This window comes from Myripristis murdjan, chromosome 7, assembly GCF_902150065.1.
Source record: "Myripristis murdjan chromosome 7, fMyrMur1.1, whole genome shotgun sequence".
Taxonomy (NCBI): domain Eukaryota; kingdom Metazoa; phylum Chordata; class Actinopteri; order Holocentriformes; family Holocentridae; genus Myripristis; species Myripristis murdjan.
Genome location: NC_043986.1, coordinates 26005576 through 26030471, shown reverse-complemented (window position 1 = coordinate 26030471; position 24896 = coordinate 26005576). Strand labels below are relative to the sequence as shown.

At 42.6% G+C, this 24896-nt stretch overlaps 2 protein-coding genes and 2 non-coding genes across 6 annotated transcripts in view; 3 read left to right on the top strand and 1 right to left on the bottom strand.

Moving 5' to 3' along the window:
* Positions 1-468, bottom strand: part of flna (filamin A, alpha (actin binding protein 280)) — a 48147-nt gene extending 47679 nt beyond the window's left edge. For both annotated transcript variants that reach the window (XM_030054764.1, XM_030054765.1), the window contains exon 1: positions 154-468. The gene's annotated coding sequence lies outside the window, so the exon portion shown is untranslated. The remainder of the gene's footprint in view (positions 1-153) is intronic.
* A 4117-nt stretch (positions 469-4585) lies between these two features.
* rpl10 (ribosomal protein L10) lies at positions 4586-21443 on the top strand. Of its 2 annotated transcripts, XM_030056499.1 has the most exons (8): positions 4586-4591; positions 8478-8482; positions 17831-17862; positions 18634-18692; positions 19690-19797; positions 20086-20224; positions 20683-20845; positions 21227-21443. In XM_030056499.1, the coding sequence occupies exons 3-8, from the start codon at positions 17840-17842 to the stop codon at positions 21380-21382; spliced, it is 648 nt and encodes a 215-aa protein (XP_029912359.1). In that variant the 5' UTR covers positions 4586-4591; positions 8478-8482; positions 17831-17839; the 3' UTR covers positions 21383-21443. The 2 variants fall into 2 exon arrangements, with proteins under 2 accessions (XP_029912359.1, XP_029912358.1); XM_030056498.1 differs by lacking the exons at positions 4586-4591; positions 8478-8482 and adding an exon at positions 17650-17707.
* On the top strand, positions 18918-19050 carry LOC115362827 (small nucleolar RNA SNORA70). The gene has a single exon (XR_003928556.1). It is a non-coding gene; the product is annotated as a small nucleolar RNA SNORA70 (small nucleolar RNA).
* On the top strand, positions 20984-21116 carry LOC115362826 (small nucleolar RNA SNORA70). The gene has a single exon (XR_003928555.1). It is a non-coding gene; the product is annotated as a small nucleolar RNA SNORA70 (small nucleolar RNA).
* Positions 21444-24896: the final 3453 nt, after the last annotated feature.

The window sequence follows — 24896 nt, the reverse complement described above, 5'->3', positions numbered from 1 at the left end:
AGTGAAGGTTACGGTTTTCCCACTTTTTAATTTCCCACCACACATCACTGAGCAGATCACTGGCAATCCACAGAGGATTTGTCAGCATCAGTCTGCCGTTACCTCATGTAGTCACTTTGGAAAAGACATGACAAAACAAGCGGTTGCACTTACATGTTCAACTGGTGTGTGTGTGGTCGGTGAGTGTCCCGCGTCTCTCCGCTCCGCTCAATCAGTGCGTCAGCTTGATCACAGAGTGTATGTGTGTGTGTGTGCGCCGTGATCCCGGACCTCCCTCCCCATGCGCGGTCCCGGTGAGGGGAAATGGGTGTAATGGTTGTTACTGGTGGTGAGAAGGAAGAAAGAGATAGTCCCTCCGCTCTTTTGCTCTTTTCTACCTCTGCTTCTCTCCTCTCTCTCTCTCCCTCTCTTTCTCTCTCACGGTCCTCTACAGTGAGAGCCTTAATTGGTAAAGTGGTAAAGTATCAGCAGAGGAGGTGGGGGGTGTTGCTCTCTCTCTCTCTCTCTCTCTCTCTCTCTCTCTCTCTCTCTCTCTCTCTCTCTCTCTCTCTCTTCTGTACGCTTCTTTTTTATGGGGTTGACGTCATGACCGCGCCTTCGGGATTTTAAAGGTATGATGTCAGCGACCCATGGCTGCCCCTATCGCTCCCTCTCATCTTTCTTTGCCTTGCAGGGGTGCCTTGTGTGTGTGTGTGTGTGTGTGTGTGTGTGTGTGTGTGTGTGTGTGTGTGTCACAACCTAGTCAATGAAGTCAATGACCTGGACAGCAGTGTGTTTCAGAAAACTCTCTCTCTCTCTCTCTCTCTCTCTCTCTCTCTCTATCTCTCTCTCTCCCCACATCCTCTCTTTCCTGTTATCTGTTATTGTTCAGGCAGACCAGTGAACATGGACAGCCATGTTTCTCTCTGTCAAACTCTCAAACCCTACTCTGACTCAACGCTGGGGGGGTCTCTTTCTGTGTGTGTGTGTGTGTGTCTGTAGTTATGCGTGTGAGTGCATATGTGTGTGCTCCAGCTGAGTATTGGCTCAAGGAACAAGAATGTTCGGCCTCTATTGTGCCCTCTGCTTACAGTTCATCAGTCTGGTGGGAGAAAAGAGGGAGGAGGACAGGAGAGGGAGGTGGAGGTGGAGGGGGAGGAGGTGTGTGAAGAGGAGAGGGAGGGCAGGAAAAAGTGGGAAGAGAGAGAGAACAGACTGAAGAGAGACTAAGTGGGGGAGGAAGGCGGGTAATAGTAAAAGCACTATCAAATTATAATATTGTGTTGCTTTATGTTATTGTTATACTATTCTGTAGGGACATAAAGGAATGTCCCTATAGAACAATACAGAATAGATGTGGTGTGATGACTTAGGGCTCCCGTGCTATCATTATAATATATGTAGGCTATGATATTACCATAGGGAATTAAATGGGTCTGTGGTACTCGGTAGTGAATTCATAGTGACATTTTTGTGCTTTATGGTATTGAACTGTGCTTCTCCTGTGGTATTACAGCATGTTATCATGGCTTGTACAGTGTTTGGGTTTCCTGTTGTATTTGTAGAGTATCCAACTCAAATGTATTGTAGGATTACTATAAATCTTGCTTTGTTGTGAGCGATGAGGACTGTAGTATAGAGGAAGGGTGCAAGGCTAGGACAAAAGAGGGGGAAGAGAAGGAGGAGAGAAAGAGAGAGAGGAGAAAGAACAGAGAAAAGAAAGAGGGGGAGGACAAAGTGAAAGGAGGGAGGGGGGCCGAGAGAAGGAGATGATGGGTCTCTGTTAGAGCACCATAAAACCCTGTAGTTATCAACCAGCCACTTCAACTCCCCGTCATTTAAGCTACAAAGAGGCAAACTGTAGTTTTTATCTCTCCCTCCCTTTGTGTGTCAGTGTGTGTGTGTGTGTGTCTCTGTGTGTGTGTGTGTGTGTGTGTGTGTAACCAGCTTGTATTAATTAGATCCAGCTGTTTGCTGTTTTGGTTCTGAGCTCGTCCAGTCGGTCAGTGACATCATCTCTATGCAGCTTGTATAAGTTACATCACCAGAGGCTTATTGGTTACGATAAACACACACACACACACACACACACACACACACACATCCCCTCTGAAAAACAAGAGAATACAATACAATACAATACATTTTGGTACAATACTATACATTTATTTGATCATAAATGCAAAGACATAGAGACAATAAAGTTTCCCAGTTTCACTGTTGGCACTACAGCAGAACAGAGTTCATTCTGAATTTGAATCTTTTCATGCAGGGCTTCCTAAAACTTTTCTTTTTGTGTCTCTATGTTCTCTATGGCTCTCTATGCTTCCCTCCTATGTTCTTAAAACATAAAACATTTCATCTGGGCACGCTACTTGACATGTAGGCCTGTGGGCCATTTTGCCTCCATGCCCAAACTTTCAGAAAATGATCCATAATTTCACTCAGTGGACGATGCACAAAGAAAGACAAATAAATATTATGATGTTGCATAAGATTCCAAGACAACCACTGTGCTCCGCAGTGGCGTCGTGGTCAGCCATGTCACTTTCATTCTTCAGCCTCATTGCCTTCTTCTTTTTGCCGTCCTATTTTTAGCTGCATTTCATGTCTTTGTTTTATTATATGATCAATAAATAACCATGAAATGAAATAAAGGGGTCAGTCGTGGTGCTTATGGCAGAGGATGCCAAGGAGTTTGGTGATATGCTGCATTCTTCCATTAGAAAGAAAGGAGGCCAAACCAGACAGGCCTAACCAGAGATGGAGCGATGGGAAGTTGCAAGGGGGGGTTACAGGCCCAGAGTTCAAGGAGAACAGAATTTTAAGTTGTTGTTTTGTTTTTCCCCCATTCAGTGGGTAGCAAAGTGCCCAGGGAATCAGACATTTTCAAGGGTTCCCCAATGCACTGGAAGTTCAGCTCCCTGGAAAAAGTATTAAGCATCTGTGCTCACTATGCTTACTGACTGCAAGTAAAGTCCACCAAACCTCCAGTTCACAATATTTGCTGATCGCTGGCTGTCAACAATGTCAGGCTTTCTCAGCTTGTTCATAACTCCAGGTATGTCACTGTTAATCATCATCCTCAGGTGTGCATGTTGGTTTGTTAATCAGCATCATTATGTGTGACTGTTGGCTCAGGATCACGTCACACGTCACTGACTCATCCAGGTCCCAGCGTTCGTCAGTTCCTATGCCTAAAGCTAAGGACACACTGGGTAACTGTCTCCAACTCATAGCTGGAGCGTACGTCACACTGAACATCTACAGGTTGCTGAATCTCACTGTGCTTTCTGTCCTACAGGGAGTTACATATTTCACAATTAGTTTTCAAGGGATTGGGAATCAACACAACTCTTCTCACAAAAACTGCCTCTGCTTCTTATTCTTGTATTCGAAGCCCCATCCCACCCCTAAGAAATCAAACATGTTTGATTTTGTCCTAGCAAGTCCACGGAGCATTAAAACTGCATCCCTGGAGGGTCACACTAGCGCCTTCAGACCCTGCGTCCATTGGAACGGACATGACATTTTTCTGTCTCTAAACCAATAAATACTGGGTAATTGAATGATGTCAGTAATGCTGGTTACTGGTTGGATCCTGATTATCCAATCATAATCATGTTATGACTTTGAACACGCTCTGAGAGAGTGACAGACATCGGACAAGACAAGCACGGCTGAGCGACTGCAGAGAGGGAGGAGTAAGTGCCCATTTTCAATCAAAAATATAAATTTATGTTCATGATGGCCAAACAAATTTTCTGTCAGCGTAATTGCAACTGTTACAAGTGATAATATTTTAAGTAATTTTGAACATACATCATATGGTTAATTTACAGGATTTTTTCAAAGTCTGATGTCCATTGCAATGGACATGAAAAAATACTATTAAAAACATGAGTTAGCAAAAATGTGTTTTTTTCCACTTTGTTTTTATGTTGGAAAGGAGTCAGAATCAGTTTTTTTTTTTTTTTTTTTTTTTTTTTTGCCCAGCAGAAAAAATGCGGGTCTGAAGGGGCTAGAGGAAGGTTTCTCCTGGGACCTCCTTAAGACTCTCAAGAAACTGTCAGAACAATGAAAATGAAGCCCCAAACTCAAAGTCCTATGGACGGTCCCCCAGTGTGTCCCAAGTTTAATCAGAGCCCAAATTCCAGTTCACCACATAGGCCTACTGATAAAGGATCTACTGGAACTGGGATGTGAGATCCAACTAGAGTCACCTCTCATAAGACATAACTTTACAATAACAACAATCAATCTAAAATTAAATGAAAGATGAAAATTCACTCAGGTGATGTCATTCATGTATTTTATTTAATGAGACAAAATAGACTATAATATGGCTATTAATGTTCTGTTTATGTGGTATAGACTATATATTTTTGACATTTCTTGCAATTCTCAGCAATATTTTATATAAGGATTTTGGATTTTCCTTTTAAATATTGGAAATGCTAGTTTATAGCCTGAAAAATTATCCCAGACTTCCCATCTTCATTGAGAGGAGCGTGAACATCTTCCCACAGTGGCCACTTTAAACTTGTTTCTCAAACTCTGACCAAAGAGTACAACCAGCTTTACTGTTAATTCAGAATCTACATGTGCTCTTGTCTATTAAAAGTAGGCTACCTACAATGGAAATTTCTGGAGATTTACTTAACTCAATTTTGTTCAAGTCAGTTTAGTCAAAGCTATTTTTAACATGGCTCTTGGTTGTATAAATAAATAAAGGATAACTTTGTCATCATCTTCTCATATATATTTCTCAGACTCAGACAAGGTTAATAGGGATAAATCAGCAGCCTCATCCCATTCTGATTCTCACAATTTGTCATTTTCAGATATTTCAAAGTGAAGAACAGCAGAAAATTATAAGGTGCACTTAGGTTATAGGCTATTCAACCAAACCCGGTGAACAGAGTCTGTGTGAGAGGGTGAGGTACGGACTCATGAGGCTTTGCTTGGTGTCACCCTCAGATGAGTCTACGCCCCACCTGGGCCATCTCAGTCAAAACAGTGTGGACATGCCTCTGCTCTGTGGTGGAGCGTTGATAGTCAAAAGATAAATGAGTGATAAAAATAAGGCAGTGATGTTGGAGAAAAGAGTTGCAGAGAGTGAAAGCCTGTGATAAAATGCTGCAGAAGGTAGGAAGTGGTATTCGGGACAGTGGGTATCAAGGCAGATAATGAAAGAGTGATGGTGACAGATACAGAGGATGGATTGAGCCCGTTTTAGGGACAGAAAAAGAGAGACGCAGAAGGGGAAAGAGAATAATGGAGAGAGTAATGAAAGTAATTTCAGAATCAGTGACTCGGTGCAGGCTGACAGTCTCATAACAAAGCCTCTCTGTTAGCCAGTTAAGGAGTTAAAGTGGTAAATTGTTTAAGTGGAAACCGTGGAGGAGACCGTCTGAGAGGGTCTTCAGGCACTCAGTGGCTCTCCTGCTCTCTCTCACACACACATACACACAACTGCGCTCAATATAAACACACAGGACGATGCTAACAAAATGGACACATGCGCAAAATGCGTCTGCACACACACACACACACACACACACACACACAGAGCAGCCCTCTGCAGACCTGCCTGCACTCAGACACAAGGTCTGGGCAGTCAGATTAGGCCTATAAACAGGACATTAAGCCCCTCATGCAGGTAGTTAAACAAATACGTCCCTCTGTTCACATCCCTCTCCCTCTCATCCCCCCATCAGGCTCAAACTCAAAGGCTCTCGCACACATAAAAGTGGCTCCCATATGACAAAGTGGAGCAAATTTGGAAAAATGTTACTCATTAAATGGAATGGACTCCATATTTAGACATGTGAAATATGATGCGGTTTTTATGACCAGCTGAGCCTGTCGAACCAGCAGAGAGACGAGGACTGAGAGACTGAGGAACGGGCAGAGTGCAGGCAGAGTGTATACATGGGCAAAGTGACGGCGAGCGAGCACTGATGGGCAGGGATACAGAGGAGGATAAACCCACGTTATCCACCTTTTTACGGGCAGAACAGAGTTTGCCTTTTATCCTGATGCAATGACTTAATCTTCACTTTGAATCACATCATCACATCATCACAATGCCAAACTGCAGAGGGTCAGTTGAAGTGAAGACCCTTTAGGAAATGTTACAATGGTGCTCAGGGGGAAAAAACATATACAAAACAAGACACAAAAACAAAAAAGCAAGGGTTGCCAGAATATATGCAAACAAAAATAGGACTTATTTGGGTACTAAATACACCTAAGGGCACCCCCAATTTTTTTTTTTTTTTAATGTACAAGAAAAAAGGCTTATTCCATGTTTTTCGCCATTTGAGTCTAAAAGCTCCTCACTTCTGTTGACCCTCTGCAATTTTGCACAGTGCCCTCTTTAATCCTACTAAGTTGGACATAACAATGCACTGAAACACAACAAAGTGACTGTCTCTCAGCAGAACTGAACTGAGCTGGACAGAATTACACACATACACAACATCACTTATGAAGTTAAATGAGCCAAAACACCGCCAGCTAAATTGGAAGGAGCCGTAAAACTCTGTCCCTTATATTTGTCCTCACGCGCAGCGAGACAGCAAACACAGCTCGCCTGCCGCGGAACAAGAGCCCATTGTCATTGTTTGCACATAACGTGCACTTTAAGGCTACCGCACCTGCACACAAACTCCTTCAACACACTTAACCCTTTGAAGCCTGAGCAAATTCATTTGATTTCTTTAAAAAAAAAAAAAAAAAAAAAAACTTAGGGGAAATAAGGCAATGAGCTTTAGCCATAAATGACTCAAAAATTTATAAAAGGTTACAAGACAATGTCCTGGAAATTAGCTACAAAATAGAGGAAAAAAAGACCTGAAAATTTGCTTAAAAATAAATAAATAAATAAGTAAATAAGAATGCAAGAGACAAATTATTATTGTTAGTATTAGTAGTAATAGTAGTAGTAGTCGTAGTAGTAGTAGTAGTTGTAGTAGTAGCAGTACCATTATGGCTTATTTCTGGGTCTTTTTTTTTTTTTTTCAAGACATGTTTGGTCGCTTAACTTCGGGAAATTTCTCTTTTTGTGTTCTTGCCAAGCTGCTCTTTGCCTTTCTCCCCATGTTTCCATGTTTTTGAAAGAAATCAAGGCAGTTTCCTCAGGTTTTAAAGGATTAAATGGCATCTGAACACAGTCTGTCCAGGCACCTTTACAAGCTTTTGAACACAAGAAACCTAATGTCCACCCAGGTTTCAACGGGTTACTATGTGCTATCAGCTCTTAGCACAAGCACTGGAGCTGCACTGTAAGGATTTGATCTCAAAAGCACAGTGGAGCCTAATCACCCTGACTCACTGTACAGTAGACTCTGATGTCTGTGGCTGTCTGTGAGTCACACACACTGAAGACGTCACGAGGGCTCCAGGAATAATGGCATATTTAAGTACATTGTGTGTGTGTGTGTGTGTGTGTGTGTGTGTGTGTGTGTGTGTGTGTGCGTGTGCATGTGCGTGTGTCTGCATACATGTGTATTTGTGTGTATGTGTGCTCTGCATCACAGTGGAAAATGTGTTACATCTGCTGCAGGAGTTTCCTGCTGGAAAAGCCCGGCTTTGTGTGTGCGCGTGTGTGTGTGTGTGTGTGTGTGTGTGTATGCTCTGCTAGAAAGTCTGTTTCCTCTCTGACTATTCCCACACTATATAGCATGTGAGGTAATCAGGCTATACATTATGTGGTTGTCTGTTACTTAAACCAGACCAGGCGAGACCTTTGATGAGCTCTTTGGTTTTTTATCTCACTTGGAAGACCCGTGTGTGTGTGTGTGTGTGTGTGTGTGTGTGTGTGAGAGAGAGAGAGATAGTGAGTGTTTGTTTCTCTTCTCTGTCAGGTCACTGTCATGCTTGTATGTGATTGGTCCATTTTTCGGTAACAATAACATTGTTTGTCAGCTCGTTTCAAATCATTGCAAATCACTGATATGCCGATCACTTGCAGGTTCACTATGCAAACCTCAACCTGCTGAGGTGAGGACCTCCCCTGTGAGAGTAAAGGGAATCAGGCTGATGATCAGAACTGTGTAGACTCAGCCAACAAAATTACAAGCCCATTCTTTGTGTTTTGTCAGTTGAGTTTCATGTGACATTTTTACGTAGTGCACCTTTAACCCATCAGGATGTCTTGTTCAGGCCTATAAATTATTTTATTTGTGAAAACATAAAAGCGAAAATGTAAACCAGAGTTTCATCATCTGGTTTCCTCTTAATTTCTTGTCCTCCCTCATTTTGTGGCTCCTGCATCCACTAGTTTCTGTTTTACTGCATGACACAAGAAACTCTCATGAAGTCAGAGAGGAGGAGAGCTCAGATTAGACACATAGAGACAGGTAGTTTAATGTCCTCAGTACTGTCAATTATTGTCCTCAACACAGCAGCAGCGCACAAACAGCAACACATGATCATTACATCACATGGCACACTGTGCACTGCAGGCCAAGACTGAGGCGTCACTGAGGGAGCGGATGTTCGTTTGCTCACATCATCTGAATGGCAACAGGGACAGAGCAGGACCAGGACCTTCTGCATGTGAGTGTTTCCACCCACGTGCAGAGCTGTGGTGAACACCAGTTTGGTTGCGTCTTGAACAAATGCCCTTTTTCCACTGCATGGCTACTGGCGCAACTCAACTCGACTCAACTTGCTTTTTTTGGTTTGCCATCAGGCAAAAGTTGGGAAGAGTAGCATACTATTTTTGCTATCACCTCCACGTGAGCTGAGTACTAAAGTGAGATCCAATCCAATCCAATCCACTTTATTTATATAGCACAATTTTAACAAACACAAGGTTTTCCAAAGTGCTGCACAGCAAGATAAAACACCACAAGATAACACAATAGAAGCAGAATAAAAAGGTAAAAAACACAGTAGGATAACACGATAAAATAAGATAAGATCAGTTAAAATAAAATCAGATAAAGTAAAATAATAATAGTAATAATAATAATAATAATAATAATAAAACAAAATAGGATAGAATAAATAAAATATATTAAAATATTAAAATAAAATAATAAAATAAAATAATAATACAATTACAATTTTAATAGAATAAAATAATGTAAAATGCACTGCCCGCACAGCATAAAAGAAAAAACAGCAGAGATGCTAAAAGGTGATGTGAAAACCGACCACTGATTGGTCAGAGAGAAATTGCGTTGCATTGGTTCAAAGCATTGGATTTCCCAATGCATCGAACTTATCCGTGCATGAAGTGCACAGAATATTGGTACGATAATCTGTGAAACAGCCTGGATGGAGATAAATAACTGCAGGTGTGAATCAAAGACAAACGTTTGTTCGAATCATCCAGAGGAAAAGCTTTAGAGTTTGAATGGTTTCAGGTCAGCTGTCAGCCACACGGAAGTAAACTAAACTGACCTCTCATGTGCTTTTCCTGTGATTGTCTGAACTGTCTGGCACTCATTGCGCTGTCCTGTATTCAAACCCCACCTATCTGGTACTCCAAGAAGGATAAAACAAAACACTAGGAATCATTTGCTGATGCCTTTTTTTTTTTTTTGTAGCAGGTCTTCTCTGGACAAATGAGAGAGGAGTGAATGATGCATGGACTCCAGAAAGTACAAAGACATTTTAGCTCCTTCAGTGTCTCTGCTCCAAGCTCCAGCTCGCTCTCTCTTTCGTTTTCACTCCCTCTCTGGCCATATTAAGAAAATCACACACGGAGATAGATTACTGTGGGAGAGCAGGCTTGACAAATCAAATGAGAGCGGGGGGAGAGTGAGAAAGAGAGAGAGAAAGAAATTTGGACTTCTTCCCAGATGTTCAGTTCCTGTTGAATAATGAGCACACAGGGTCGAGCCAGGATGAGGCGGATAGGAGTGTGTGTGTGTGTGTGTGTGTGTGTGTGTGTGTGTGTGTGTGTGTGTGTGTGTGTGTGTGTGTGTGTGTGTGCATGTGCATGTGTGTGTGTCATCAAGAGTATGAACTAATTTCTCTATATGAGTGGGGTACAGTCGAGATGGAATTAATGTTCAGAAATTTAGCATGAGCCAGCATACTATATCTGCAATGTGTGTGTGTGTGTGTGTGTGTGTGTGTATGTGTGTGTGTGCTCACATGCTCCAAATGGATATTGGAATGAGACAGAGTTGTTATGTGTCAATATAACACATTCACAGTCTTTAAAAGGAGACCTGACCGTCCTGAATGAATCAGACTACAGGAATCTAACGCTAGTAGCTACTGGTTACTTTGGCACACACACACCGACACACGTCCATCAATATTAGGATTATTTGTAGAGTGATGTAAGTCCACCTCTTTGGGGGGGGGGCGTAACTTAAGTAAATCCCCTCTGAAGTCTTAAGTCTGGATTCTGCTTTATAAGCTTGTTAATCTCGACTGAGCACGTTCAGCCCCCCCCCTGAACGCCCCACACCCCGAACCCCCCAACATACACACGTTCATATAGACTGAGGGACATCTAACAACCTGGGAATGCACATACACAAGTTCATTTAAACACTTGGACGCCCTTCTCCATCCACAAACACAGCCTTTTAAGGTAAGCTCTCTCTGCTGCCCCTCTCTCTTTCTCTCTCTCTCTCTCTCTCTCTGTCTGCCTCTCTCTCTTAGTCTCTGTCTCTGTTTCTCCAACTCTGTCTGTCTCTCTTTCGGGCCTTCTGGTCTGGTCTGTCTCCCTGACCCCCCTCAAGCCCTCCTCCCCGTGTGTTTCTCCCCTTTTTCTGCAACTTGCTCTTTCGCTCGCCCCATGGGGCTGCTATGAAAAACAAGCACCGCTCGATTCCCTCGTGACCCGTGTGTCCCTCTCCTCTCCCACTCCGCTTCCACCGCTCTGATATCATGAACAGAGACAAGGCTCGGGAAAAAATGGGCAAACGGGCCGAGATAGATGGAGCATGACTATATGATATGACTGTATTCTGTGTTTTGAGTGTGTTGAACGCCAAACGGGTTGCGGGCCTGTTGCTTCCGGGCGGCCACATGACGAGAGCGGCAATATGTTTTCATTAGACTGGATTCTAGGGCAAGATTACGTTGCTTAAATTTGGGTCAAGGGCTGAAAAAGATTAAGATCCCCTGCTGTATGTAGTCTGGTGGATTGTGCGTGTGTGTAATGTATGTATATATGTGTGTGTGTGTGTGTCTGTGTGGTATAGAGATGGAGAGATGGGCTCCAGTAGTTTTGTCCATATAAGGGGGGGAGGAATGTGGAGGGAGAGCAGCTATGAATGACTGATCTCCCTCTCGCTCTCTCAGCCTCCTTCCCTCTCCGTCGCTTTTTCCCTCTCTAAATCTCCTCCACTCTCTCTAAATCTTTCCCTCCCTCTCCAAAATATCTTCTCCCCCTCTCCAAATCTCACTCTTTTCTCTCTAAATCTCTGTGGTCTCGCTCTAAATCAAACTACACCTCAAAGACGCGTGTTACCCATACTGATGCAGCTGTACGGGCAGTGTGTGTACACGCGAGCATGCAAATACACATACCTGCATCGTGGATACACAGGATGCACGCACGCACGCATGCACACACACACACACCCACTCACACCTCGGGGTCAGGCAGAGTTGTGTTGCTGTGTGACATCATCGCGTCCTGACTCATCAGTTATGTCTGAACAAAAGTGTGTGTGCCTGTATATGTCTAAGCATATCTGTGTGTGTGAGTGTGTGTGTTTGTGTGTGTTTGTGTGTGTGTGTGTGTGCGTGTCTGCATCTGTTACTTCTTACTCATCCAGGTGACATGGAGTGAATTATATGCATTACATCACCCGGTGCAGAAAAACACAGGTATTATGTACACACTCATGGACAAGTCATACTTACACAACACACGGACTCTCTGCACCATGCATGTGAGTGTGTGTGTGTGTGTGTGTGTGTGTGTGTGTGTTTGCGTGTGTGTGTGGGTATAAATGTGTTATCTGGTGACACCCGTCCCCTTCACCTGCATGCAGACTGGATTCACTGGAAACAGATGTTAAAGGGAGCAAATAATGATGTCAGCCCAGACTAACTATATTCCCCGCCTCAGTGTGTGTGTGTGTGTGTGTGTGTGTGTGTGTGAGAGAGAGAGAGAGAGAGAGAGATGCATACAATATGACAGAGTGGGAGTCTCTAAAATCAGAAACTATTTTCAGTGAGAAAGAAAGAGGGAGGGAGGCTGAGAAGGAGGGTTGTGGGGGAGGACGTCCAAAAAAAAAAAATCTTTCTCTCTCTCTCTCTCTCTGGCTGACCCTCGTGATCTCTCTTTTTCTGCACAGTTGCTTTGGCTCAACACCTCGCTCCTCTCTCCTAAACCCCCCTAAATACCCTTTTTTCCCTTCTTTTTCTTCTTTATCTGCCTCTTTTTCTTCTTCCTCTGCCTCTCTTCCCTCTTCATTTTCCTATTTTCCTGCAATCCACAAATGTCATGGACGGGGGAGAGAGGTAATGAGCAGGAAGTTGTCTATATTGTATGACATTATGATTATAAATGTCTGCCTTATTAGATTATCTAATGTACTGCTGTAGCTGATGTTTTTTTTCCTCTAGGGCCCCATCCTATATACCCAAATACTCTCTCTCTCTCTCTCTCTCTCTCTCTCTCTCTCTCTCTCTCTCTCTCTCTCTCTCTCTCTCTCTCTCTCTCTCACACATACAGACACACACTCACACACACACTGAGTTCAGGGTTCAGTGAGCCTGATAGGAAGGCTGTTTCTGCATGAACTGGGATGACATCATATGATCTCATGACTGAGGCAGTTGAGCCTCACATACAGACCTGCACAGACAAGACCTGGAGGGAGAGAGAGAGAGGGCGAGAGGGGCAGGGGGAGGTGTGTGAAGGATGAAGAGAGAGAGAGAGATAACCAGTGAAAAATAGGGATTATCAGGTGAGAAATTTAGACACTTCCAACAAAGACAGAGAAAAAGATGGGCAAGAAAGGGTGGAAGGGGTCTATAGCACTTTGAAGGCATTCGGGTGACGTAATGCGCCCTGTGGCAGCCATAATGGAAGTTCCCAGCACTTGGCAATGATGATAAACAATAAACCTCTCTTTAATGATTGCAAGCATGCACTATATACATTTGCTGACACAGGCAGATTTTCCTGTGTCGGCAGCCACTTAGACTTGGAAATGAATCGGCCTTTTCAGACTGCTCACTTTTCTTATAACATTATTATGCTTTACCAACTTTCACTTGACTTCTTTGAAAAAGATGACAAGAAAATCACCCACCCACCCCCCCAAAAAATATCGTAAAATCCAACATTAAGGGGAAGAATTTTGAACAAAATTGCAAAACTGCAAAAAAGAAAAAAAGAAAAAAAAGGAAACAGAAAAAAACAGAAAATGTAATAACAAAATTAACATAAAATAACCACAAAATACCTGGAAAAGTTATTTTAAAAATTATAAGAAAATAAAAGCATGAAAGCCACAAAATTGCTAAATGCAAATCAAACATAAATGCACACCTCTCCCCCAAAAAAGGAAAAAACAAAAAACATTCAGAATAAAAGCCATGGCTTTCAAAGGGTTAAGCTGACCTACATCCACAGTACACTAACCTTGGCTAATTTTATATATACAGTTACAAATCTAATCCCAGATAGATCCCTGTGATACTCAGATTTGTGATGCTCCTATACAGACTCTTGATGTTTATTATGAGTAATATTAAGGATCTCAGTGGACAAGGAGAAAAGGAACTGGAGGACTAAAGGGAAAGCCAGTGATGAGCAAAAAGAACGAGGAAGAGGAGGAAAGACTGAGTCAGAATGTTTTGTTTATTTGTTGATGTTTAAGGGGGTATCGGTCTCCATGGCAACGCTACACTTTCGCTTCCTGATAAACTTCATGGGTGTCAAATGCCCATTCAGTGAGAATTCCCCTTTATGCTGTTGCTCAATCCCTGTGACACACAAAGAGAGCGTTGTGCCATCCACAACATCCATATATTATCTTGTGACTCGCTGATCACCACATTCTGTGCCTCTCCTGGTTTGTGTACCACAACAAAGCATCTAATTCTGCATAGTGTATCCTCCCTCTTCACCCAGATCACTCTCATTCACACAAACTCACACACATACAGCTGCGATCCTATCTCTCAGAGGTGTGTTTGTGTGGTCACTAGAAGGCCGGACCGTTTGGAGTGAAGGTGATAGTCAGAGCAGAGGGAAGAATGACTGAAATGTCAACAGGGACTAGCCCACATGAAACGAGCGGCGCGTCAGCACCCTGGTCAGAGCCGTGCACACTCTCACACACATACACAGCACCTGGCTGCAAGTGATCAAATATGGATGCCTTTCTCAAATCCTGAAGACTTTTCTTTTAGGATTTATAAACTTTTCATCTGATAGCATTCATATTCAGGCCTGGGCCACATATCAGCTGCAGCTACTTTGTGGTGTTTGTTTTAGCCTGCATGGAGTAGCAGATGGGTGGGGTTTACCACACCGGACATTACAGTGAATGCAAAAACGATTCAACTAAAACAAAATGATTTAGCAAACTGCTCTGTGATTGACAGCTTGTTTGACCCTACTTGAAACCCCACCCATCTGCTACTTAAAGCAGGATAAAACAAACACTAAGAATGATTTGTGTTAACTCTTTAGCCCATATCTGATCTTGGGCCATGTCCTTTTGCCCTGCTGTTTCCCTCTTGGACAAAATGCTGCTAAAATCTCTGGGATCCTTCACAGTGACCTCCTCCCTCCCTTTCTTTCTCCCTCCCTCCCTCACACACACACACACACACACACACACACACACCTCTTGCCTTTTGTAGGCATTGAATTCTCACAGAGCACCTCGATCTTCACATAGTCTTCATTACAATTTTGACTGCACCTACTCTGCACTATTCTGAATAGTACACACACATTCTCATGCTCAGAGCCCTCTGAACCACACACACACACACACACACACACCCACACACAGCTATCCACTGACCAGTGTGACTGATGTGCTAAGTGAGGGTGTGGTGTGTAACACCCTGTGTGTTGCACTGAAAAACGGAAGTGTCTGTAGGAGGTGTGTGTGCATTTGTGTGCATGTGTGCAATCTGCAGGGTGGGGTTGACAGCATAAATAATTTAAGGTTAATGTGTAATATTTCTATTTCTGTATTTAGTTTGTCAAGAGCGAACAGTGTGAGGCGAGTGTGACCTTTGCACCGTGTGTAAGGCTGATGATGATTGAGCTTCAGAATCAGGATCGCAGACGCTCGGATCTGATCATCAGGCAAATACAGCTCTGTGCACTGGAGTTGACTTAACTTAGGACCCTTTAGACTCAGAGGTGGAAGGTTTTTATCAGTTGAGTCTATATAGCTGACCCTCTGCAGTTTGAACTCCAATGCTTTAATGAAGCTACATCTCCATTATATTGAGCGAAACATTCAAACCAAAGATGCTATTATTTATTACATCAAATAGATTTCCTCAATTCCTCTCAGCTTGCTGATGCAGCAGAAAGTCGTGAACTTAAAGTGCTGAACTATGGAAAACATCCAGATGTGTTGCACCTCATTTAATACACATTTCCATGTAATTCTGCAGGACGTGTTTGGTATCTTTGGAAACCTTGGGATCTCCACGAGAATTTAAAATCAAGTTCTGTGGGTTTGAAGAAAGCTCAGTTGTGCAACAAAGACATCCCTCCCATAGGAGCTGCAGAATCAAAGAGGCTGAACATCTGGTCATCTCCATTTTTCTGGACATTCATATCCAGAGCAACATCCTCAGTGTAAAACAAACCCAACACAACAGCAGCCTGTGTTATTTCACTGGCTGGACCTATATATGAAATTTAGCCTCGCCTTAAGATCCTGTCTGTAAAACAAAGCAGTGTGGCTATTCCTATTTGTATTGTGTGTGTGTGTTCATGTCGCTTTGGTCCCTGTGTGTGTCATCTCTCAGCAGAAACAGGCACACAGGACCTTTTTTGGTCCTTGCTCCCCGTCCACAGTCACACCGCCCAGACACAGACAGGAAGGGCTGCAGGAGGCTCAGACAAAACAGAAGGACCAGACAAGATTACGGAGGCTTCGCTGAGCTGATAGTGGACCTTCACTGAGGCGGGCCGTGGCTCGGAAAGCTTCAGTCGGCTCTCCTGACTGACACATCCGCTTTGTGTTTGAGTCGCTCACCAAGGAGTGGCTGCGACACCTGCAAACCCACACACACACATGCACACACATACACAAAGCAGGGTTGTGTCGGCTTTGTGTTTGCTGTAGGCTATCATTTATTCATGAGTAACTTTTTTAAAAATGTATTATTATTGATACAGACATGCAAAGGCTTTTCTGTCCTCTGTCCACTCTCAATTCAAAGGTGATGGTTTGAATTCAGTGAGTGTGAAACCAAATGCATCCGCTTCTGTTACACAAACTATTCATGGAGAGGTGTAAGAACACCAAACGTGACGGCTAAACTAATGAGACAGGGCTAACTAACCCTGACACCCTCACCCAGGCCCCCGGGATGTTTGAACAAACTTGTAATGTGGAGTGATGTCGGAGAGAGTCTCAGCTCCAGCAGAGTCAGAGCGAGGTTGGGATTCCTCACATTCCTCAGTCAGAGAGCAACATTTGTTCTGCATTAACCAGAGTTTAGATATGAGCTCATTGTTCCTTTTTAAGAATTAGTGAAGAAGGGCGCACAGGACGGAGGCCAGGCAGCGGCACGGGGCTTTTGTGATACAATGTTGCCCCCTAGTGGTCACGTTGTAGACTACACAGCAACAAACACTAAAAAGCAGGGGATTTCAAACTTTTCCAAGTGGACTTTTCAGCGGCAGACTCCCGTTTGAAGTGTTTTCGCCCTATTCTCTGACATGAAAAGACTTTTCGATTCATGTCAAGTAATAAATCGTTTTGAACACTGTCAGATAAATTCTATAAAATAAGTTTCCTATTTTTGCTGAGGACCTCATGGAAAGCCCTAAAGGAACCCAGGAGTCCCAGGACCCCATCAAATCACATTACACAATACATTACAAAAAGCGCGATGAAAAATATAATAATAATAATAATAATAATAATAATAATAATAATAATAATAATAATAATAATATAAAGGTGAATAAAATAACATCCTTTTTGGCTGAAGGTTATCTTGCTTCTATAATCTGTTTTAGCCAGTGTCAGCCACATACATATATTTCTTTTATAACATATATGTAGCAAAGACCTCATCTCCTCACCTTCATCTATTCACAGGCGACTTTGTCATCACATTTTTCTGTTTTCAGTTCATCTTCCCTCCCCGTTACAACGCTGAAAACTACAAGGTGTCATTTGGACCAGGCTCAGATTAAGCATTAACAACAGCTCTCCACAAGCCCGTCCCATCCGCATGCCCAGAGATTCTTTTTTGATGTGATATTATAATTTGAGACATTTATTCTGAAAAGACAGAGAGGGGTTTCTCTGACAGAGCTGGGATCGTCGACGCGGTCGACGCCATGTCCTCTCTGCATTGCACTACATTTCCCAGCATTCACTTGAAAACTGTTCAAAAACTGTAGAATGAATTTTGTTCACAATATTTTGTAATTATATTTGTATATTTTGTATTTCATATCACAGCGGAAATGTTCAGAAGTAAAAAGAACACGTTACAGAATATAAGATATATTTTCCCGACAGTCCTTGCCCATATGACGCGGCGGAAGTCTGTCCGTCTTCCTTTCCTCCATTAGGTGAGTGCGTGGTGGCAGCCCGTTTTGCGCTGCTCTGTCCTCAAAGTCTAAATTAAAGTCTTTTTCCAAAACTCTAGCCTTAGTTTAATTCACTAACACACTTCAATTTTATTACTTTTACAGCTCGCAACCATGGGCCGCCGACCAGCCCGCTGGTAAGTCTCCGTCATTGGGTTTCAGAGCAGGGCCGGGCTCCCGCAGCTCGGAGGAAAATGGCAGCTGCGGCGCCGCGGCACCATGTGCGGGGCGGCCGCTGTCTGAGGCCCGCCGGCTCCTCCTCACTCAGGCCACCGGGCATCCTGACAGTCTCTGTCATCCTGCTGCAGCCTGTCGTTTCTCCTGATATCAGCTGGCTGTATCTTACATGACAGGCTGTCATTTTAGTTGAAGCGGCGAGTTAGCTCGTTGAGAGAGGCTCTAGCTAACGCAGCTAGCAGGAAGCTAACCCCACTAGCTGAGGGGTTTGTCAAGTTTTGTCAAACCACAAACCCCTTTTGTATGTTTTATAAGTTGTATTCATTATTATCGTCTTAAAACTTACAAGAGGAGGTAGTAGTCTATTAGGGGCTTGTTCTAACTATGACAGCCACATAAGGTGAAGGGACGAACACTTGAAGCCAGCATAAATTGGCCCTTCAGACTTTTAATGGTCTCTCCACCTTACCACTAGAGTAACTGATAATTATTTTTGCAGCTTTTTCTGTTCAATGCTATGTAATGACTCAAGGTGAATGTCTATCACTACTTTTCAAGCGGTCCATTGGACTGTCTCCTGCACTGTATTTCTGGTCAGGTGGCACCTGTCTCATAGGCAGCCTGATAATTGATCGCCTCCATAGTTTAGCAACTTGTGTAACATCTCAGCAGCTGCAAAAGCATTCTGAGGACTTTGAGCACTACATTAATGCATTTGTTTCATCCCACAGCTACAGATACTGCAAGAACAAGCCCTACCCCAAGTCCCGTTTCTGTAGGGGTGTCCCTGGTAAGCAGACTGTCCTGACTCTGATCCTAAAAATACTTTATTGTACAGTCAACACTAATGTTTGGTGTTATTTCAAATATGAAGCGTGTTTACATTAGAATTCCATCAATACAGGCTGCTGCAGTTTATTTTGGTTTGAGTGATTTGTTATCACTGTAGTTTAGAGGTGTTGCCTTTCCCTTTTTTTTTTTTTTTGGCTCTGATTCCTCCAGTCCTAAGCCTATCCTGCAGCTTATTAAGCCGACCAGACTTGCTGCGGTGCGGCTCTGGTGTGCAAAGGCTGCAGACAGTGACTCTCTGGTTGTGTATGTCCTCAGCTGGGAGGTGCTGAGTGCTTTAAGGGACCATTGAGACAGATTTGTGCTCCGGTGGTTGAATAAAGTCAGTTGTAGCGTGCAACACAGCCTCTTTTCAGCTTCTGGTTCCATGAATAGTTTTTTTTTTTTTTTTTTTTAATCTTACCTCCTATTTGCATTTAACAACAAGAAAGACTTAATAAATCTGGTCGTCATTCTGGACCACTTGTAGGTCATTGAGGAGGTAATGACACTAGATGCCATTCTTGATGTTTTCAGCTGTGAATTAGGAACACACTCACCACTTTTTCCAATATGTAATAGTGTGAAACTTGTTGCTATCAACTGATGTGTATCAGTCTGTGTTTACTTGACTCAAGTCAGTTGGTTGTTAGTTCTGATAACTTACTCAGGGCTTTGTCATGGAATATTAGTCTTGGGTAAAATCTCCAGTATGGTGCTTACTGTAACCCTGCTGCATGTGTTATGTGAACTTTGCAGGGTTGGCTTTTTACAATACAATGAATTTGGTTCAGGAGCCTTTACACAGTGTTGATTTTCTTTTTGTTGTACGTAACCATTATGTATTTTTATTCTTTGCAGGTGAAAATACTTAATACGCCATTTTTCAAATTGTAATTTCAGCCTTTCTCCATTTCCTCGTCTCCTTTCTTCCCCGTTCTCTTTTCTCTTGTGTATAGATCCTAAGATCAGGATCTTCGACTTGGGCAGGAAGAAGGCCAAGGTAGATGAGTTCCCTCTGTGCGGTCACATGGTCTCTGATGAGTACGAGCAGCTGTCTTCAGAAGGTGAGGCGTCAGGCAGCTGTGGCCAGTGACAGGCTCAAATTTTAACAGTAAACATGAGATTTAGGGTACAAGAGCTTTTTTTTTTTTTTTTTTTTTTTTTTTAGTCCGCACTCCTGGAAGCAAGGTCACTAAAACACATTGGTGCTGCTGTCATGTTGGGTGCCACCAGTTTACTTTGTGTATCTCAGTTAAATGTCCTGACTGTGTAAATCTGTGAAGTTCAAGAGATGAAGGCGATAACTGAAGATGCAGTCGAGGTTTTTACATCTCCTCTTCCTCTCCACGTAGCTCTGGAGGCTGCCCGTATCTGTGCTAACAAGTACATGGTGAAGACCTGCGGTAAGGATGGCTTCCACATCCGTGTGCGTCTGCATCCCTTCCATGTCATCCGCATCAACAAAATGTTATCCTGTGCTGGGGCTGATAGGTGAGAATTCTTTTGTACATTGCTGCCTTTTAAGTCTGACAAGCACCATCAAGCTGGAATGTCAGAAGTTGAGTGAAAAGATTGCATACTGTGATCGACTGTGTGTCAGCTGTGAAGTGCCTGGTTATAGGGATCACTGAGACAAGACTGTAGAACTACTGTGGCGAAGGACAACTAATTGGTGGTGTTTAGAATTGGGAATGAGTCAGTATGCCTTGTGATCAAAGTTGTCTGTATTTGTGCCACCAACACTTATTTATTTATATGCATTGTACTTTGCCATTGAAATGATGGGTAGAGTGGTCTAGACAGGGCTCTTGGACAGTGAAATGAAGTGCACCTGTATCAGCTTAGTGTTGATACAGATCTACGGTTTCACTGAGCCTGGTCCAGATGGGTTGAGATGGTTTGTTTTGGAGAGTCTTGTGACCTTTGGTTCTACTGTTTTTGGTTCCTAGGCTCCAGACTGGAATGCGCGGTGCTTTTGGTAAGCCTCAGGGCACCGTGGCCCGCGTGCACATTGGTCAGGTGATCATGTCTGTGCGTACCAAGGCCCAGAACAAGGAGCATGTGGTCGAGGCTCTGCGCAGAGCCAAGTTCAAGTTCCCTGGACGCCAGAAGGTAAACATCACACACACTACATCACGTACCCACTCAGATTTCTTTACCCTTACATGCATGTGAGGGCTAAATGACTGCACTTAACACATGGAAGCAGAGTTTCACTGCATTCATAGCACTGTCCTCATCACTACACCACTGCAGCTTATTAAGCCGACCAGTCTTGCTGCGGTGCGGTTCTGGTGTGCAAAGGCTGCAGACAGTGACTCTTTGGTTGTGTATGTCCTCAGCTGGGAGGTGCTGAGTGCTTTAAGGGACCACTGAGACAAATGCAAAAACAGGAAGGTTGTCTGAGAAATACCGAAAAGGCAGGCCATGCTCTAATGTTTACATTTCTTGCAGATCTGACTTGACTTCTGTCATTCTTTCTTCCACCCTCAGATCCACATCTCCAAGAAATACGGCTTCACCAAATTCAACGCTGTCGATTTTGATGACATGATGGCTGAGAAGCGTCTGATTCCTGATGGCTGTGGGGTGAAGTACATCCCCAGCAGAGGCCCTCTGACACGCTGGAAGGCCCTGCACGCCATCTAGACTGCTACTAGCTGTTGGTGACCACATGAATAAACCAATAAAAGTGGGTTTGATTACAAAAGTTACTGTGGTGATTGTCATCTTTCTGGTTTTGATTTAGCTTCAGATCATTCCTGCTCTTTGTATGACGTTGCAGTGCTGGTAAGCTGTAGAGGTGTAGTTAGATTTTTAATAAAGTTGATTAAGTGCAGTAAAATCAAAAGGTTTCATTAGAATACTCAACAATAACTACAGATAATTTTCATACTTTAATCTCTTGATGGGTAATAGGCCGGGAGCCAGGTCCACCCCTCAGGATGTTTTTTGCTAAGTTTTTTTCACTATGATTTCCTGTTATCTTATACCTTGGGCCATCATGAGTTGATACTGACCACCCCCAACTCGGTGACGTTTGGTCTCGGGCCAAAAAAAAAAAAAAAACCTTTTGGGAAAAGCTCCTGGTGAAATTATGTAATTGTACATATTAAGGTACTGCAACTGCACAAATGGTCAGAAAACCCTCAAATTTTGCAGCATGTATCCTGACACATAGGGGAAACTACCAGAAAAAGATCCAGGGGTGTCCTGCCTTTCAGTTCCCAAGTATCACCTTCAACATACACCAAAAGACAAAAAAAGTCTGTCCGCCTGAAAACTTCCAATCAAAAGTCATCCATTTCAAACATTTCATTATTGTTTCACTACCTAAAATGTTTATTAAAAACTTCCCGCTTTTCTAAGCATATCTAAGTCCAAGGTGACCTTTCCATCTATCCGATTACTGCTGCTATGACCGAAGTTCTCCACTGTACCCCAAATTGGGAAAAAACTGAAAATTCCAGTATTACCATTTCAAATGGGCTTAAGCATATTTTCTGGCATCTAAACCGAATCTTAAACAAGAGGTGAGACTTCAGTTACATCTTGATATACTATCTGAAGTGTAAATTACATGAAAAGAGAATAATGTTATGCCCCCAGATGCACCAGGGTATCAAGGTGCAACATTAAACATCATACAAAACCAGGTAATCATATGAGATTTATTAAAGAACTCAGTCCTGATGAGGAATAAAAGACTCTAGTGAACATTTCTTAACTATAGATAAACATTCTACATAGTCAAATAACAAAAATAAGTTACAGCTCAACCAAAAAATAGAACACATTTCTATGGTTCTTAGATATTTTTGCTACTGTACTTTGACCACTGGTCATATCAGTGTATTGTATTAGTGTGTAGACTATGTCCCAGAAGATGCATTTTTAAACTTTATTCATGCTATCTCTTGATGCTTTTAGTGTGGCAGCAGTTGTCTTGGATATGTGATCTGGCTACACTGATAACATTTCTCTGCACCAGGATGTGTCCTCAATGTGTTCATGAAAAACCTAGACTATTTGACGATTCTAGTATGGTTTTGCTACTCTGAGCAGTGATGTAGAAAGTTGTTGAGATACATTAGCTGATAAAACTATGTTTCTGGCTTTTAATCATCATCTTCCTCCTCTTCCTCATCATCATCCAAGTTTGTATGGATTTCATCAGCTAAGTCATCCTCAGAAAATAGTTTTCAAATCAGTATGTTAGAATGACTGCATATTGAGAAGGCATCATCAAACAGCAAATGCTGCTGGGCCTCATCTATGTTTCAGTAAATGACATCAAAAAGCAAATGTGCTCCACACTCCATTAACATAAACGAGTGACTGACAGCAGGATACACCAACCAAGCTTCACAACGGTAACAATAAGTGTTCTGGGTTTCCTTGATGAATTGGGATCTAAGTCTGACAGCGTGTGTGTCATTCAGCTGGACTGGTATGTTCACATCAATGCAGGGTGTTGGCCCTGTTGCAGCCGGACAGACCTCAATTATCAGGGCCAAATGTGTTTGTATACTCTCTTTACAACTGATATTGGTTTAGCTGGGAACTTGCCACTTTAGTAAAAAGAAGGAATAGAAGACTAAGACAGAAAAGGAGGGCGATAAAGGCCTTGGAGGCTCACCTCAGTTCTAAAATTTAAAACTGCACCAGATGCTAACTTAACTTAATGCTAAAGCATTTGATTAGAGAATCCTATTGCATGTCCCTCAGGCAGAGGGACGTCTTATATCCTGTGAGTTTTGACATGATATGAACACTAGTGCTTAATATTCACAAGATTTCATTCAAAAGAACAAACATTACAGGCTTACTGACCATGAAAGAGTGGAAATGTTAAAAGGATACTGCTGGTACAACCTTCAAAAAAACTGGTAATTCTATTTTGTCTTGTGCCTTAAACATATTTCTTAGCATTTGCTTATGTTGCAGGAAAAGAGCAATTTTAACAGATTGCAAACAAATGAAAATCAACAAGACCCTCCCGAAACTGTTTAAATATTTGAAACCAGGTCTGAAACCTTTTTATTTTTTTCAGGACCTATAACTCATGAAATTATTCTTCTGTAAATTGTGGTGAGGCCCAAGTAAAAGAGCTGGAGGGAGCCTTTGTCTTCTGCTCTCTGTCTCTTCATGGGACGTCCCCCAGCAGACTTCTGCCTCACCAGGGTCCTCCTAGGAGACACGGCAGGTGCATAACAAGGTTATTATCATTAACAGAAACTAACAAAATAACAAAAACTAGGTGTCCAAAAACATTTTTGTCATCTGAAATACAAAGAGAACTAATGAAAAATGCAAATGTATCTTACCTTTGGTCCAGAAAGAGGCTGATGCTGAGGTTGCACCTGGTGTTTCACATGAACTTGAGGAAGCTCCTCAGGTAGTGACGAAGGCTCTGCATGTGTGACTCCACTCCTCTCCCTCCTGAATTCAATCAACCAATCAAACATTATTTATAAAGCACCTTTCTAACAAATCAAATTCCAATTCATAGTGCTTTACAAGGGATTGATAAAACCATGGACCTCATTTTCTTGTATGTCACTGGTGAGGTCCTGCGGCCCATCATTCACAGCACCATTGACGTGGTGGACGGAGTCAAGGACGGGATGCCCTTCCTCTTCCTGGCTCCTCCCCGTCAGCTGCAAATTCTCCAGAGAAAAAAATATATATGTATATATAAGCATAAGTGAAATGATGAGAAATAAAAAAGGAAAAATAAGAAATATAAAAATATGTGCATTCGAAATTTGTTAAAAATGTGTGTAAATTATGTACAAATATGTGCAATAATCCTACAATAATATCACAACAGTATATACAGAAATAAGAAACTGAGAATCTGTGTAAAGTACAGCTATACACACCATATATACAGCGGGGTGTGGCATTATGGAGCTGCTGATGTGAACTCTGTGTTTTTGGCCATAGTTCAGTCAACAAACAAACAAACAAATGCCTGAACTGACTGAAGTTTAATTTTGGGTTGAACTGTTCCTTTAAGTTTACTTTGAGCTGAGCAGACCGGACAGCAGCTGTACCACTTGTTTTTTGTCTTTTGTTTTTCTCTCTGTGCTCTGTACGTCTCACTTCTGCCCACAGACACCGACAGATTTATAGGTAAGGCAACTTTCACCTTTGGCCG

Bases quoted from the DNA above. Each gene is read 5' to 3' on its own strand.
- rpl10 (XM_030056499.1), top strand. From the start codon at position 17,840: ATGGGCCGCCGACCAGCCCGCTG. The intron at 20,225-20,682 runs GTGAGAATTCTT...TTTGGTTCCTAG, and splicing joins TCCTGTGCTGGGGCTGATAG to GCTCCAGACTGGAATGCGCG. The intron at 20,846-21,226 runs GTAAACATCACA...TTCCACCCTCAG, and splicing joins AGTTCCCTGGACGCCAGAAG to ATCCACATCTCCAAGAAATA.